Source organism: Halichoerus grypus, chromosome 14, assembly GCF_964656455.1.
Source record: "Halichoerus grypus chromosome 14, mHalGry1.hap1.1, whole genome shotgun sequence".
In the NCBI taxonomy this organism is placed as follows: domain Eukaryota; kingdom Metazoa; phylum Chordata; class Mammalia; order Carnivora; family Phocidae; genus Halichoerus; species Halichoerus grypus.
This window is the reverse complement of record NC_135725.1, coordinates 83,520,532-83,538,118: the sequence shown is the minus strand read 5'-3', so window position 1 is coordinate 83,538,118 and position 17,587 is coordinate 83,520,532. Positions and strand designations below refer to the sequence as shown.

At 59.2% G+C, this 17,587-nt stretch overlaps 1 protein-coding gene and 1 pseudogene across 1 annotated transcript in view; one reads left to right on the top strand and one right to left on the bottom strand.

Moving 5' to 3' along the window:
• NEK6 (NIMA related kinase 6) overlaps nt 1–17,587 on the bottom strand; it is an 84,153-nt gene that overhangs the window by 4,134 nt on the left and 62,432 nt on the right. The window contains exons 8-9 of the mRNA XM_036107903.2: nt 8,699–8,793; nt 593–706 (exon numbers count right to left, since the gene is read on the bottom strand). Of these exons, the coding sequence (XP_035963796.1) occupies nt 593–706; nt 8,699–8,793 (209 nt within the window). The remainder of the gene's footprint in view (nt 1–592; nt 707–8,698; nt 8,794–17,587) is intronic.
• On the top strand, nt 9,631–10,117 carry LOC118545545 (large ribosomal subunit protein uL15 pseudogene; annotated as a pseudogene).

The window sequence follows — 17,587 nt, the reverse complement described above, 5'->3', positions numbered from 1 at the left end:
CAAACACAGCTGGTTCCTGGCACGGACCCAATGCCAGACCTGTCCGTCTGTGTCCAGAACCCTTGCACCCAGAGCAGAATGTTGCAAGTAAGAGCCCAAGGTGTGACTTAGGTCCGGGCCAGCAAGGAGCCCAGTCCGCTCGCTGGGGTTTCCTGTCACGGGATCGAGTGGCAGCCGGCAGGGGGTAGGGCAAGCCAAGGCCCCGCCACCTCCTGCCTCCGAGTCTGACACCACATGGGGCCCATGTCTGGGACCTGCAGCGGCCAGCCTCACACTCAAGCACCGGGTTGGGAGCCAAAGGGGCAGAAATGAGCCAACGGGGCCTCACTGGCCAGCTTTGGTGGTTTCTGGGCCAGGGGGCGGGACACGTCCTGCCGCAGGGGGCCCATGCTGGTGTCTGAGACCTCTTTAGTAACATTCATCTACTTCCCTCCACCCCCAAACCCTGGGTCACTTTCCCACACATCTTCCCTTCTCCACCCAGTTAAGTGCACCCAAGTTCAAGCCCACAGCCGTGGCATTTTGGAAATGCCTCTCCTCTCAAGCCACTGCCGGCCATTAAGCTCCCCAGGCCTGGGGGCGGCAAACTCACCTTCTCAGAGTAATGTTCTCCAGGGAGAGGCGGGTAGTCACATTGCTCGATCTTCTGGCAGAGGGAGAAGAGGTTCATTTTATCTCCATAGAAGGGGCTCTGGAGAGCTGCCATCTGCAAGGGGAGGGGGGATGAGAAACATGAGTCTGCAGCCTTGAGGTCCAGGGGCAAAAGGGACCACTCCAGATTGGGGTGGGGTCCTTCTCTGGCCCTTGGCGGAGACTGTCCAGCAGGATTCCCTGAAAACCCTGCGGGAGCTGGGATACAGCACAGTAGCAGTTTTAACATGATCCTTGTCCTAAAAGCAAATTAAATGACAACAAGGCTTCAGTGACAAAACTTTAAAGGCAACGGGGGTGGGGGAGGGGTTGGAGCTGAATACGGAGGGCCAGCGGGCACACCCACCTCACGCCCCAGCCCTCCGGGACGGATTCTGGTCGTGTGCACACGGCAGATGGGGAAACAGGCTCTGCTCACTGGGACTCGTGCCTGGGCCCAGCAAGCTCTCTCTGGTGCATTGTCTTAGATTTCTAAGAAGCAATCCCGAAGACACCCATGGGAGGATGTCTAAGTAATGATGCACTGAGGAAATTACTTACCCAAGGACTAGCATTTTGGGGGGTGGGGTGGAGAGGTGAGGCCTTTCATTTTTGCTTTTCATTCTGGCTGTTGTCACTAGCCCATCACAGAGCTGCTGTCTGAGGGCCTGGAGTTCGGGGCAGCGGCCCGGGCTCTCTGTAGAAGCCCGACGCCCAGACGGCGGGGAGGGGGCCTGAAGCTCTGGGGCCGAGGGGCAGCATGTGCCTGGCGCCGCAGCCTGCCTGAATCCCACTTCTGCACTCTCTTGCTGTGTGTCTGGCCTCGGCTGTCTTAGCCCGAAAGATGGAAAAGGTTCCACCTGCAGTGCTCTGGGGAGGCTCGGCCGGCACGGGAGGCGCCACAAGCCGGGCTGTCACCACCCCGATGAGGCCAGTGGCGCTGGCTCTACCCGGGGGCACTGGGAAGAGAGAGGACTGTGATGGTGGTCGGCGAAGGGGGGATGGTCCCCCCCAGTCGGGGAGCTGCCGGGCTTCCCCTTTCTGGAGGGTATCCGGACTCCCCGGCCCATCCCTCAGGGCACTGCTCGGGGTTCGCGGGAGCTCGGGGCGGCTGCGTCGGGTGGGCTGAGCCGCAGCCCAGCACAGTGCCCGCCGGCCCCATCTGCTGATTAATCCGTAATGGCATTCAAGTGCTGCTTGTCACTCCCGCTCACTGTTGCCTGCCGCCAAGACGGCCCAACGCCCCCTGCTAATGAAGTGCCGTCGGGTAATTGCGCCTGGCTGTCCGTTTGGCCTCGGTTCCCTTCGAGGAGCCAGGCTGCCAAGGCCACTCCACAGACTCCTTGGCCAGGGGCTCCCGGGCTACCTGAGCAATCCTCACTTGTCCTCAGGCCCCGGAGGGCAGGCCAGCGAGCCCTAACTCAGGGCAGGGAGAAGGCCGTGGGTGTTGGGTCTGCGGATGCCCCTGGCTTTAGTGTCCGGGTCTGTCCCCGTCCTCTGTTCGCCCCTGTGGACAGGTCTGGTGGCCCCAGGAGCAGGGCCTGTCTCCATCAGGAGGGCCCAGGGAGCTTCCGAGCCCAGGCGGCGTCCGTGGGTTTACAGAAGGCCTCTGGGGAGACAGCACGGTGTGGCCTGGAGACTGGTTTCCTCTGGCCCCGGCCCGGGAGTCCTCCCGGGGAAGCACCTGCGGGCCCAGGCGCCTGTGCCATGCCCAGTGCTTTCAGGGGGGCGTTTGGGGCCAGCCTCACTGCTCCTCCTCACCTCTCCTCCTGTGACCGGGGCGCCAAGCCCCTGGAGGAGGGCTGCAGCGAGTGGCCCGGCACTTGGCCGGGAAGGAGGAGCCTGTGGAGGCCCTGCCCACTGCGGGCCGCGCCAGCCTGACAGGGAGCCGGCTCGACCGAGTGTGCAAAATGGCATCGCTCGGGTGATGCATTTCCAATGGTTAAAATGAGAGCCTCGGGTGCAAAGGGTTAATTGGGCAGTTTCAAAAGGACATCTGTTGCCACAGCAGAGAGCAGCTGAGGCTCCAGGGCGGTCACTCGGGGTGAGCTGGGTGCCCTCCGAGTCGCGGCTGGATGATTAAGATGGATTTTCCTGGAAAGTGTTTCTGTTCAGAGTAGAAAGAACATTTAAAATGTTGGCCCACTGACACAGGTTCTGGTTTTTCATGTGTCGGACCTGGGAGACTGGCTAATCCTTTTAACAAGCCGTTCTGATTTGTGCAAACCTTGCTGTTTAGGGTTCCAAAGGGGCCCCAGAAATTGGTGGGGGGCAAGCCCCAAGCCAGCATCCCCTTCAGAGCATCCCTCCCTCCCTCCCTTGCGGGATGCTCCCACACTGTCCTGAACAGGGTCAGCAGAGGGCTCCCTGCCAATAGCGCCTTCTCCATCCACGACGGCAGATTCCAGCTGCCAGCCATGGGCCTTCCACCCAGATCAGGGCACTGGGCTGTGACGGAACCTGTGGGGCTGCTCGAGGTGCTGGGATTAGAACGATTACCCTGAATGCTGAGATCCTGGCACTGGCGACCAGGCGACCACCCACTTCTGCCTGGTCGATGTGGCGGCGGACTCGCCGTTTGGGGCTGATCCCGTTGGCCTCGTCAGAACTGCAAGAGCCGTGGCGTTCAGCCCTGCTCCTCAAATGCAGAACTTTTCCTCTCTGGCGTTATCGGGATGACACACAGCCAGGAAGTGGGAGAGTGTGGCCACTCGCCGCCGCCAAGAGTGCTCAGAGAAACTGGTGTGTGATCTGAGATGTCAGAGGGAGAAGGGGACTCTGACTTCAGAGGTGACAGCAACTGCCTTTGACTTCTGCCCTGTCAGGGCCTCAGACACTCATCTTGTCACCTAGTATCTCCCGAGCACATCCCGGAGTGAAAGCTGCACCCAGGGGCCAATCACCAGTGGTCTGCAGCCCTGTTCCCCCACGAGCCAAAGGGCACCCATACTCTTCTCTGGGTTCAGCCAGAATTCCAAACAGGATTCTGTACAAGGGGCAGGTGATCCTTAGTCTAGGTCCCCCGCTGCTTTCTTGCTGGCTCTCAGTCTCCCGAGGCTGCTGTGGAAGGTCCCCTGCCGAGGATCCTGGGGCTGGCATTGGACGAGCCAATTCTTCAGCTTTGTGCTCAGAGCTGAGCTCACGTGTAAATAAATAAATTCTGCAGAGCCCGCGCTGTGGGCTGGGCGCCTCCGTGGGGTGTGCTGGGTAATGAAAACAAAGCCCCGGGCCTTCTAACACGGTGTCTCCGCTGGAGGCTCCTGCCACCGGAGGGGGGGGGGGGCACACTGTAGTCGCTTGGGGCTCCTCACCGCCTGGCCTTCATCTCCCAGGGGCTCTGGACCGAGGTCCACGGTCCCCTTCTCCACCGCAGTCGCACCTACCCCAGTGTGGAGTCCTGCCCTGTGGCTGCCCAGGGCCTGGCACTTGTCCACAGGGGGGTGGGCCCTGCCAGGCAGCCTGGGGACCAGTGCCCATCTTGGCCACTTCCTTGCTTTGTGACCCTGGGGAGTCTCTCCACCTCCCTGAGCCCATTTCCTCCCTTATAATGAGGCTGGGACTGGCCTCATGTGATTCTCGTGATTCACCCCAACGTCCAGGGCAGTGCTGCTCCCAGCTGCTGAGCCATCTGGCCTGTTCCTCCTCATGCTGACCTCTTTGAGACAGGTCCCAGTGGGCACCCCCCCCCCCCCGGGGGGGGCACGAGCCAGGTGAAGTGCTTTGTGGCAGCTCCTCACTAGCCATGGGTCAACATCAGCATCTTCAGGTGAGCTCAGGAGGTCCTCAGTGGATACCTGGCTGCCCAGGTGATAGGGGGTACGGTGGGCTGAATAAAGGCCCCCAGAGATGCCTGCACCTTCATCCTTGACACCTGTGAATGTGTTACCTTCAATGGCAAAAAGGATTCAGCAGGTGTGACCCATTTAAGGACCCCGGGTGGGAAACGGGTCTGGGTGGTCCAGGTGGGTCTTAAATGTAATCACGAGTGTCCTCGTCAGAGGGAGGCCAAGGGAGACTACGCAGGAGGACGTGTGTCGCCAGAGCGGTATGAGGAGGGGGTCACGAGCCTCTCCATTTTCCACGGAAGAGGCAAGGAAGTGGATTCTCCCTAGAACCTGCAGAAGGAACCAGCCCCGCCAACGCCTTGCCTTTTGTCCACTGAAATGGATTTTGGACTTGTGGCCGTCAGAACCGTAAGCGAATAATTTTATGTTGTACGAAGCCGTCAACTTTGTGATAACCTGTTACAGCAGCCAGAGGGGACACAGGGGGCTTCTGAGACTGGGGGCCCAGGCCGGGGCTCGGGGAAGGGCAGGCCTGTGCGCAGGGGGCAGGTTTTCTCTGGCTCCGCGCCGTCACTTCAGGCCACCCTGGCTCAGGTGGGTCCCCCCCGGGCCGCACTGAATCGGCGGAGGTGCTCTGGAAGGGGGTGTGTGGGTGGGGAGCCTCTGTGACAGCTCTTCAGGCTGGCGGCGCTTCTGGAACACACCACAGGCTGTGTAGCGGGAGCTCCAGTCGTGTCTGCGGGATGCTTCCTCCCAATTACCGAGCCCTGGGCCCAGATGCATCTCCCTCCCTGTCTGCTGGGGAAACATCCGCGCCCCGCAGGGCTGGGGGGCCGGGGAGAGGGGTGGTGGCCCCCCGCAGAGCCCCTGCTGCCTGGCATCCTCCGAGGGCCACGCGGGCCCTCTTCTGTGGGAGGCCCAGGGCCCTCGGGTGGAGATCCGTGCCCACTGCCCCCGAGGACGACCATGCCCGAAGGACCTGACGGATTTCACCGACTTCCCACGGCCAGGACGTCCCGCTCTGGCTGCGAGCCGCAGGGCCCCACACGCTGCCAACAAATAAATCAGCTCGGCTGAACCAGAGCCTGATGCTCGGAAGGCATGAGCGCAGACACTGTCTGGTTGAGACACGTGCTTGGTGCCGCAGACGAGACGCAGAGGACGGCCTCCCCGGACCATCGAGCCGGGCGCTGCGGGTCCCGGGCGGGCATCTGCCTCCGGGAGCCGAGACGAAGGCTCGGGCAGGGCGCAGGGTCGCTCTGTGCCGCAGGCTTGGCACGAGCACGGGGACCTAGCTGCCATCCTCCGGCCCCGGGGGGGGGGGGCACGGCCGCCGTCACACGCAGGTCTCACACCCTGCTCGGCCTGCGTGTCTGTCTGTGTTTGGAGACCCTCAGGGTTCACCCAGGCAGGAAGCGGCTTCCGGAAACCCCAAACCCGGAATGGAAAAATAAGAGGAACCAGCCATCTGGCCCGGAGACAACATCCAGGAGGGCAGGAGGACAGAGCCGAGTCCTCCACGGAAACGGAGGCCAAGCTGCACGTCGGCTTCCCGCTGGCCAGAGCAAAAAGGGAAATGTGGCCGGTTGTGGGGGCCTCGCTGCCAGAGGTAGGTGGCAGGTACCCGGCAGCCAGGGGGTAGTGGTGGGCGTCAGCGACCTGCCTGCCATTGCCGGAGGGCTTTCTCTGAGCCACACTCCGCTCATGTTCGTGCGCACTGGGGCAAGGGAAGCTCCCGGAGGGAGATGCTGACTGGCCCCCAGGCCTTTTATGGGGTGAGGGGGGAGCAGAGCCTTGAACTCAGGTCCTTCCGACCAAAGTGGGCCCGCACTCTCTCACCCGAATTACTGCAGCCATGCGAGTTAGCCTGCGTGCCCGCATGCACACACACTGCGATTCAAAATCGCACCCCCCCCGACCCCTCCCACGCCGAGGGCATCTGCTTGGGCCTGGGGAGACCAGGAGCGGCATTCCCTCCCCCCGAGGACTGACACCCAGGTGGACGATGCCCAGGTAGTAGGGGGTTGGAATCCCCTCCTCAGACCCCAGGCCTGGGCAGGGGGGCAGGGTGGCAGGCTGTTGAAGCTGGAGCACTGAGCCTGGGGAGGGCTGGGGTGGCGTATGACCTGGGCTTGGCTTTGTCACTGGCCTTAGCAGCCCCGGTGGCCATGGTGTTCACCTGGACTTGGAGACGGCTGGAGAGACCCCGAAGTCATGATTCATCTTGGGTGACAGACCCCAGTACCAGAGCTTCTGTGTGACTCTGGAGGTTTGCCCACCTGGTTTTAATTCCTTCTCAGCAAAACGAAACCAAACCAGCCCTCTGGGGCTGTTATGAATGTGCAGCCACGTGGGACACCGACTACAAGCAGGTTTCTTTCCTGTCATCCTTGCTGAGAACCGTGCTGACTTTCATCTCTTTTCTCTTGTTGCCAAAGATGCTGATTTCCCTCCAGATTCCCTCCCGCACCCACCATCCTTCCCTAGCTCGCTGCCCACCTCCTCCCCGCCCCACCACTCCGCACTCCCAAACCCCACACCACCCGGTCCGTGCAGAGACAGGGACGGGGGAAGGAGACACAACGCAGCCCTCTTCCACCCGAGGGGGCCAGGAACCGCCCCGCACTCCCCGACGCACTGCGGCCACCAGCTGGGCACCGCCTCAGCCTGGCTGCCCCCGTTTGGTGGCTATTCAAAGAATTCCTCCCACAACAGATAACCTGCGGGGTCCCAGAAAGCAGGTCTGCGCCCCATCTCTGACTGTCAGGGCCTGACTCACTTCAAGATGACAGTGGGGGCCGTCCACACTGCTGACCTCCAGGAGAAGGGGGTCCCAGCCACAGATGCCACCTGGCTTCCTCTGTGATCACTAGGCCACTTTAAAATGCAATGTCTGCTCTTACTCGCAACAGAGATGCTGTGAACTTTAAACCTTGCAAAGGGATCCATTTTGACCTCGAAGTCTCACACAGTAATGTGGGGGGGGGGAGACCCTGGCCACCAAAGACCCTGGCCACAGGAGCCACCGGAGGCCCCATGTGGGTCAGCAGTGGGCAGCTTATTCCTTCAGTTTATACCCGAGCACTGTGAGCTCCATTCCCAGAGTCCACAGTCCCAAGGAAGCAAAGAAGCCAGTCTCTGTGAGCCCCAAACGCCCCCGGGGGGGCCCCTTGGCACTATCTTGAGCATCGCTGCCCTAACAGTTGGGCCACGTCAGCTTGACAATAAGCCTCTTTAGCTTATCCGCTCCAAACCAGACCCCACACGGGCTCAAGTCAGCTCCAGGGAAAGCAGAAAAATAATCAAGGTTCCAGTTTTAAAAGCAAACCGTGCTTGGTGTCTCATGGCCCTTGGAGGATTTTTCAAAGCCTTTCATGTCTGTTCTTCCATTTATCCAGACGGGGACGGTGCGGAATAGGGACTATTCCCATTTTACAGATGGGGAGGCAGGCTCAGCAAGGTGGACAGAATCCCAGAGCTGCCCAGGACTAGGTGGTCCAGGCCAGGGTGCTGGAGGCTGGGGCCGCCGGCTCAAAGATACTGGAGGGCTCAGGCCTCCCCCCCTCCCCTGGCGGCTGCAACAGTGTCATAGCTTAGGAATGGCTTGTGCTCCCAGACCTCCGGGGGGGCCGGTCACAACATGCTCATGCCGTCTCCTGTCTGAGCCTGCCAAGACTTAGAAATATGCCTGTCCCTCCATCCAGACTGGCCAGAAATGGCCATCTGGTGGCTCCATTTCACAGCTCAGGGGAGGGGACAGTGGTCTTTAGTGAGGCCCGTTTTGCTGAGCCTGGAAGAGCATGGACACCCTCTGTGAGGAGCATGACAGAAGCACGGGCCAGAGCTGACCCCTTCTGTCCCCAGGGCCCTGCATGAGGCCTGATGCACGGGTGAATGACAGACAGTGGACGAGAGCACCCTGGTTACCAGGGAAACTGGGGCAGCCAGACCCCCTGTCTGTGCCCCCTCCGTCACGCAGGCAGACTGGACCCTGTTTCTCATCCGTCTCCCTTTGCAGATCGGAGCTGCCCAAGAGTGACGCGGTGCCCAGTCTGCCACCGGCCACACCTCTAACAAGCTCCTCCAGCCCGACGTTGTTAATCAGGCAGACGTCGGGCCGAGCGGGGTGAGGCCAGGACCCAGATGGAGCTGGTGCCACCCGTGGCTGGACGTCACCCATCCCTGCGGTCCCACCTGGGGCTGGTGGGGTGAGTCCCACCCGGGCTGGGCCCCTGCCAAGCACACCCCACTGAAAGCCGCTGAGCTGCGAGCCAGACACTCACCTCGTACAGCAGACAGCCCAGAGACCAGATGTCAGACTTGAAGTTGTAGCCGTTCTCGTGGATCCTCTCCGGTGACATGTAGTAAGGCGTCCCCACTGAAACACAGGACGGGGGTGGGTGGGTGCTTACGCTGTGTGCAGAGAAGGATGTGAGGGGAGGGAAAGGCGTGGGCGTTGGGGAGATCGGGCCTCGGGCTCCCTCTCCTCCTCTCCCCGGCTCAGTCAGATGAGAGGGCTAGGCCAGACTGGAGCTCCCATACTGGGGAGGGCACTAAAAGCCCCTGGGGCCAGTGCCGGCCCCAGACCTGAGATTTGGTCTGGGGGCTGGGCAGCTGGGGATACATGTTTCTGCCAAGTGTCCAGGGGAGTGGGATGCAGTGGCCAGGCTCTGGGAAGCAAATGATCAACTGTCCTTTCAGGTGGGTGCTTGAATCCTAGAAGAGCCCAGATAAGGCTCTCAACAGTGGGAAAAAACCAACCCCTGTTAACACTGACCGAAGCTCATCACATGTGTTAGCTCATCTGTGTCCCTAACAGTCCCCCGGCGAGGCACACCCCCTTTACAGATGGGGAAACGGAGGCTCAGGAAGGCGGCAGGACTGAGGTTCAAAACCAGATCTCTGGGCTCTAGAGAGTGAGCTCTTAGCTGCCACCGACCGGCATGTCCGGACTTGGGGTTGGCCAAGATTTCTTACATCAAACCAAGGACAGAAAAGATAGTAACCATAAACGAAAAGACTGATAAATTGGGGCTTCATTAAAATTAGGAACTTCAGTTCCCCAAAAGACCCGTTCAGAGAATCGAGAGGCAAGCCACAGGCGGGGAGAAAATAGTCTCCACACATACGCCCAACAATGGCCCCAAATGCAGGATAGATTTTAAAACTTCTGTAAATCATTAAGTAAAAGACAGCTTTTCCATCTGGGCTGCCGACATGTCATCCAGACTGAGGAAGACCTGGAAACTTCAGGGCCACGTGAGCACGGCCACAGCCACATCGGCAAGCCCTGGAAGCACCCCGGAGGCCGGAGTAGTGCTGGTGGCACGCATCACCACAGGATCAACTTCGACAAACATCACCCAGGTTACTTTGGAAAAGTTGGTATGAGACCTTACCACTTAAAGAGAAACCAGAGCTTCTGCCCAACCGTCAACCTTGATAAACTGTGGACCTTGGTCAGTGAGCAGACACGGGTAAATGCCGCCAAAAACAAGACTGGAGCTGCTCCTATCACTGATGTGGTGCGATCGGGCTACTACAAAGTTTTGGGAAAGGGAAAACTCCCAAAACAGCCTGTCATCGTGAAGGCCAAATTCTTCAGTAGAAGAACAGAGGAGAAGATTAAGGGTATCGGGAGCGCCTGCGTTCTAGTAGCTTGAAGCCACGTTTGGGGGGGTTCATTAAATGCTAACAAGTGCTTTTCTCAAAAACAAAACAAAAACCCAACCCCCCCCAAATCTGCAGAAGACTTAAAAGGGCACTTCACAAAAGAGGAACATCCAAGCAGCCAGGAAGCACATGAAACGATCTTCTTCTCATTAGTCATCAGGGCAAATTAAAAGCACACTGAGTTACTACCACCCACCCACCTGAATGGTTAAAGTTAAAAAGACTGCTATCAACCAACTCAGGGATGTGCGGAGAAACTGGAACCCTCATGCGTTGCTGATGGGGACAAAAAATGGAACCCCCACCCTGGAAAACCATGCACCACAGCATCTACTACAGCCAAAAACACTGCCGACACCATAACCTGGCAGGTCCGCTCCCAGGGAGATGCCTGAGAAAACCGAGCGCTTCTGTCCATCAAGAGACGTGATCAAGAATGTGCAAAAGGCTTTACTCATAATAGCCAAAAACTGGAAACAACAGTACAAGTGGCCTATTCACACGATGGAATACTATGCAGCAACAAACAAGAACAAACCTCGGGTACACGCCCGCCACCAAATGGATCCATCTCACAGGCATGATGCTGAGTGAAAGCTGGGCACACACTATCTGATCCCATTTTTATCAAGAACAGGACATGTATGTATGTCCCATCTCAGTTAAAAAGCAGAGGGGGCACACTTTTGATGATCTGGAACTGTACAGAGAGGAGAGGATTTCCTGAGAGGAGGTGAGCTCCCCGTCACCAGAGGCATGTGCATTGCAGCAGAGGGGCTGCTTTGGCAGGGCTGAGAAGGGGCCCAGAGTCTGGATTTGTCAACAGATCTGTGGTCTGAGACTCTGAGCTCAGTCTATTTGGAGGATGACTGCTCTGGATACTTTTAGATCAGACTTTGAAGACTGTTACACAGACAGCATTTTCACCGGCCTGCGGAGACCATACGAATGTGATGGTGGTTGCTGCTGGTCCAGCCAAAGTTCAGCTCGGCGGAGGCTGAGCCCGAGATGCGGCTTATGACCTAGGAAGGAGGGAGGTGCTGCACCACGAAACGCATGGGCCCCTGGGGGAGAACAGGCCTTTCAGTGAGCTGGAAAACAACAGGCACCCCAAAGCAGGGGCCCAGGCTTCAGAAGTTCGTGGGCCAAAGACGTCTTGGGGCAACTTTAGTTCTGCCAAGTCAGGGTGTTTTAAAAGTACAAAACCCCACCTACCATTCAATGGTGTCACTATTCTTTTAAAAAGAGAAGACAGTTGAACACCAGCATAAGTGGGAAAACTCATAATCTCAAACTCAAGGACAGTCCTTTGCATTGAAAAGTTTAGCTGTTTGAAAGCTCTATTACCTTCCTGTGCGTCTCGTCTCATTAGAGACGGGTGGGAAGCGGTTTCGGCCAACCTGTAGAGGCTGTGAACGGAGGTGGGAAGGCCTGCTCTGGGCTTGACCTCCCTGGGGCAGGACCTTGTTTACCAAAGGGTCCCAGTGCCCTGCCTAGGACCAGGTCACAGGGGGCACCTTCTAAGCACCTACTCACTATGTCGATGAATCTGTACGCATCTTATCACTGTTAACACCATTTTCTTGCAGCCTAGCGCACCATCCACTTAATGTGCTACCCCCAGAGGGACTCCCTGATTGTTGCTCTATGTGGACACCAACCGCCCTTTGATGGCAATAATCCCCAACAAGGACAGCAGCCATCACTTAAATACATGTTGGAAGGATGTGTCATCCTATCAGCAGGCTGTTATCCAGCGGAAAGAGTTGTCAGTCAACATATGAATCCATGTGGGATTCTGTAAACAAATTGCACCTTCAAGGAGCAACCCCTTGAATATTCTGGTCATGAGGCAGCCAAATAAACGGGCAAGTACGAAATGGATGACTTGTTACATGAAACCACAGGATGGAATCCAAACAGCTCTCAGCAGCTCTCGACCACACTGTACGTGACTCTGGTACCCAGGATGCTGTGGATGGAGGTCAGAGGTCCCATCCTCAGCGAGGGACAGCAATGTCTGCCGCTGGCTACCCTGCACACCTACCCACCGGCCCAGCCCCTCGGGACTGGGAGCACAGGCTGGCCCTGATGCCTCTCGCCACCCTGTCTTGTCCTCTGCTCATGTGAGACCCACCTGGGCCTCTCGAGGAGGAACTCGGGGACAGATGACCTGTGGAGTGGCCAGGCCCACCAGAAGATGGTGAGTGCCTGGCCGCTGCTGGAGTCCCTCACACGGCTACCCCAGCCCAACCCCACCTGCTCTTCAGTTCACCTCTGTGTCTTTGCACCTGCTGATCCCCTTGCCTCCAAGGGGGCTCCTTTGTGGTCTAGTTCAGCTACCCCCCCATCCCCCCTTCCCCCGGCCAGGAAGAGCCAGCTGCTCAGTGAGGCCTGGACATTTGGTTTATCCCTTCTCTTCTGTTACCACTTTCTCCCTCTGCTGGGGCTCCAGATCCCTCTCAGGCCTGTGTGTGGTGAAAGCCTTGGGGAACGCGGGGAAAGAAGGGTCAAGGAACACCACCACCCCTCCTCCTCCGTGCTCCCCCCAAACATCAACGCCTCCATGGCTCTTTCTGCTTTTACCCCCATTTCCACAGTGCAAGGGAAAGGCAAACACCCAAAGGTGCTGTGGACCTTCTCCTAAGATGCCAGTGCTGCAGGTACCATCCATCCATCCCTCTATCCAACTGTCCGTCCATCCAGCCAGCCAGCCATCCACCCACCCACCCATCATCACCCATCGTCTGCTTATCTATCCATCCATCAGTCTGTCCATCCATCCAGCTGTCCATCCGTTTATCCGTCCTTCTGCATCCAATGTTGACTGAGCGTTGATGTCATGCTGGGCCCTCCCAGGAGTGGGCCCATCAGGAAGGAGTGAGTTGTCAGTCCCCGGAAGTGTCCAGAAGGACACAGAGAAAGACTGGACTGACCTGGAGCTGCAGCTGAATCACTTGGATGAGCCTGTTGAAAATCTGGCCCCTGGCCCCCCCAGACCTGTGGGCTCAGCATCTCCAGGGCTGGCACTCGGACACCGCCTCTCTCGCGAGCTCCCTGAAGAGGCTGACGCATGTCACAGTCTGTGGAGCTGGGCAAAGCCTCCCCCAACCCCCCACCCGACAGCTTTAGAGCTCAGACAGCTGGGGCACAAAGGAACGTACGCAGCGTTAACTGAGGGAAACCTGGCCTGTCCACGCCAGGCACTGGGTCCTCGTGTCCCCACCCCTAGGCAGATGCTCCAGGTCCCTGGACCCCGTCTGTGAGCCTTAGAGTTGGGGTGCTCGGCGTTCTGCCACCTACCCCTGGGAATCCGTCTGTGAAACCTGCTTTCCAGCCCGACAACAGATACTCAAACATTATGAAGCCTAATGCACAACTTGCATGAGTTTTCAAGATAAAATGAGACACTTCAAAGAAATTCCAAGCTTGCAGCGGGCCCTGGAGGATGTATCCCCAAGCCCCAGGGGAGCAGCGATTCTGGGGAAGAGTGGGAGAAGCTGACAAGAGGAGGGGCCCCCTGAAGGCCTCACCCGGCTCGGGCCCTAGTCCTGCCCCAGGGGCCCCGGGGCGCTGCCCGGCCAAGCAGCAGCACAGACTCCGGAGATGCTCCGGCAGGCCAAGCCCCTTCTCGCGGCCTCCCCACTGGATCCTTGGCCCGCCAGCTCCCAGGCCGGCCCCCACCCTCACTCCCCGCAGCGGGGGACGGAGCTGGCATATGAAACAGAAGCCTAACAATCCCCGACCTTCCGGGCACCGTCTTTGCCTAGAACTCCCGGATTTCAAACAAGGTGGATATTAGAGGAGGATGTGGGACCTCAAAGCGGAGGCTGATTAAAGGGGCCGCATCCCGGAGACGCACCACTCCTGTCAAAACAAACTTTGCTGCGTCTGGAGATGCTCACTGTGTTTGAAACGTGTTCATTAGACGTGAAAAAGGCAGAGATTTCACACGAAGGGGAGGCTGGCGTCTGTGGGCTGCACTTCTTGCCCACATGGCGGTTTTGAAAATGGCTGGAGAAACGTGGGGTCCCCGCCCGACACGCCCCACCCCAGGTGTGCCTGGGGGCTGGGACCCGGTGTGCAATCCGAGCGGCACAGGCGGGGCGCGCAGACTTCCACCAGTCAGCAGGAGAGCACTGAAATTCTCTCCCAGCCTCAGTTTCCCCGCTGGTGCAATAGACGGCTTGCACTGGAGGGTCCCCAGAGTCCTCCCCTTCACCCTTTGGAGCCTTGGTTTCCCTCCCTGGAAAACGGGGACAGTGCAACTGACCCCACATGTGCAGGGGGAAGGGCTCTGGGAAGCCCCGCAGAGCCCCAGGGGGAGAGGTGGGCTGTGGACAGGGGGGCTGAGGTGGCAAAGGGAGCAGGGGAACAACGCAGGAGGGAGCCAAAACCAGATTCTGGAACCTGAGCGGCTTCCTCGGGGCTGGGCCTGGGGATCTGCACTTTTGTCTGTGATCTGTCCTATGAAACTCCCCACTCCCAACGTCCAACCAGGCCCCCCATCCTGAGGGGGCTCCCCTCCTCTCCGCCCCCAGCTGCTGCCCCACCTCACTGGCTTGGACCACCGACTGGCCTAACCTCCCTGTCCTGCCCTTCCCCCCACCCTTCCTCTGCCCCCCAAGCCAGACTGGCTGCTCATCCCCCATGGAGAAGGCCGGGTCCTCAGCTGGGCATGCGAGGCCTCCCCAGACTGGCCCTGCTCCCCCCCCAACACTGCACGCGCGCGCGCGCACACACACACACACACACACACACACACACACATACCCCCTACCAGGGTCGCCTGTGTCACCACGCACCGGCAGGTCCTCCTCAAACCACCAGCCACCCCCGTGCAGGGCTACACACAGCCCTCAGGGGAATCCCCGCCCTCGAGAAAACACCGCACTGTGCTCGGCGTGGGCTTAATTTCAGATTGTTACATCTGTACGAATATCTGGCTACGTCCAGTTCCCACGCCGAGGGTCTCCAGCGGAGGTGCACATCGGGTCACACAACGCTCCAGCTTTGTGCAGCACCCCGTTATGCACGTATCAGTGTCTCTCCCAAGAAGGCCCGGGGGCGGGGGGTCTTGGATGGGAAGGTGCATGGCCATGCCCCTCACCGCCTCGTGGCTCTGGCTGGAGCGTCCTGCAGGGCCTCGCACGGCAAAGGTGCTCATCTCGCAGCACCTGGGGCTTCCTCCTCTGTTAAGTGACTGGGGTGATCCCCACCCCCAGGGAGGCCGCAGCTCTAGTCGCCAGAGTACCTGCGACGTGATTCTTAGAACTGTGCTAGGCTGGTGGTGAAGACTCTAAATGGATTCTCCCCCCCAGACCGTAAGTTCCAGAAAGCAGGGGCCTTCCTGGGGGAGCGGCCTGGGGCCTGGCACGAGTCCTGCTAAGTGGATGAGTGGACACACAGGTGAGCTGTGGTTTGTTTCCTAGCCAGGGTCCATTCTTCCTGTGCTGGCCCCTGGAGACCCTCTCCTTCCCTCTCTGGCGTCAGCTCACCTAGGAACAGTTTGTGCCCTAAAAATGCCATGAGTGTGGCAGACAAGCCAGGTGCCCCTCGCCAGCCAGGTGCGACCACCCAGGACCTCCACCAGGTCAGCGTTCAGAACCTGGATCTACCTGCTAAAGCAGGCTTTCTGGGCCAAAGATTCCCCAGCGTCCTGGGCCTCTGGGATGGGCAGGCGTAGGCCCAGGGAACACATCTGCATGGCGCTCTGTGCCCCCACTGATGGATCCCCTGGGGCGCTTGGCGGTGAGGACCGTGTGCCCACTCAGCAAATGCTCCCCAGGGCCCACCCAGTGCCGAGCGTGGGCACACTCCCAGGAGGCTCCATCCTTCCCTGCTGCCCAAGACAAGCCCCCAAGTCCCAGGCAGCCCCTGCTGGGAGGTAGATGGGCTCCCCATCCCCCCTGAATGGCTGGGCCCCCGGCGAGCTCATCAGGACCCAAGCCCACCTCCCAGCACGCTGTGACTGTGCCCGGAGGGGAGCTGACACCCCAGGGGGCTCTCGTCCCTGCCAGCCAGGTGACCACGGGGATGTGGAATCTCTCCCTCTGAGCCTCAGTGTCCTCATCTGTCAAATGGAGATCAGAAACCTTGTTGGAGGGGCGCCTGGGTGGTTCAGCCGTTAAGAGTCTGCCTTTGGCTCAGGTCATTATCCCAGGGTCCTGGGATTGAGCCTCACGTCGGGCTCCCTGCTCGGTGGGAAGCCTGCTTCTCCCTCTCCCACTCCCCCTGCTTGTGTTCCCTCTCTTGCTGTGTCTCTGTCAAATAAAATAAATAAAATCTTAAAAAAAAAAAAAGAGAAGAAACCTTGTTGGGATGACTTTTTAAAAAGCAAAATGTTTTCCCAACATCCTTTAAGCCTTGTCTTCTTTGCCAAGTCACCTCTTTGGTGAGGTCAGTGACCACAGAAAACCGAAGTCAAGGGCAGCCCTGGGAGGGGCAAACGCAGCCCCAGGCCCCCAGCGGGTCCCGGGCTCGGCAGGGCAGAGTTTAGAGATGGGGAGCCCAGCACCTCGCGTGTACACAGTGGGCCCTCGGGAGACAGTGCTGCCCACCCCCTTACCAGGCCACCCTGGGACTGACTGTCCCTGTCCCCTGACCAGTCTGGGGGCCTCCTAAAAGCAGGGAAGGCTGCATAATCTCATCCCTAGCGCCCAGCCCAGGGCCGGGGCGGTCGGCTCGGGAAGGGAGAAGGAAGGAAGCTATGCCCCGTGGTCAGGCCAGGGCTTGACAGCCTGGGGAAGCCAGCGTGCTCGGACCACTGTACCCGACAGGGGCTGCCCCCGATCGGACCTGTTCCCCAGCCCCCGAGAGGCGGGGTGAGGCCCGGCACTGCCCACCCCTGAGCCCAGCCTGCGGCCCCCTGCCTCTGCTCCCGAACAAGCAGGGCCTGCTCTCCCAGCCCTACCATTTGTCTTGCGGCTGCCGCCATTGCTCGGAGCGAGACACTTGCTTGTAGCTTGTGAGCTGTGTATAGGCAAATCTTTCATTTTTCTTTCATTACGCCGGCGTGTACTGTCACTTAATTTTTATGTATGCAATCCTTCCTGACAAATATGATCTGCTGCCTGGTAATTCGTCTGACGCTCATTCTGTTCCGAGCTCTAATTACGGCTCCTATTCCTGACACCGAGGCAGCCGCTCTGCCACCGCTGGGTACCGCACCTGTCAGCCCGGCCATGGCATGACTAATGCCCTTTCATGCCAGCCTCGTGTTAGCAAATACAGAGGCGGGGAGGGGGCTGGGGGAGGGAGAGGCAGGAGGGGATGGGATTTGCATAAACCTTGCGGGGGGGTGGGGAGGGGGGTCAGCGGCCTCGGCCACAGGACAGGAGGTGGTTGCCGGGGCAACGTGGCTGTCCCCACAGCATCCCCACATAGTAGGTGCGCAGATGCGGTGGATGCATAATTCATGGCCACGCACAGGGTGCAAAGGAGCCCTGAGCCCGGGTCCTTACGGAGTCACAATACAATGGCAATTAGTTCAATCTCTT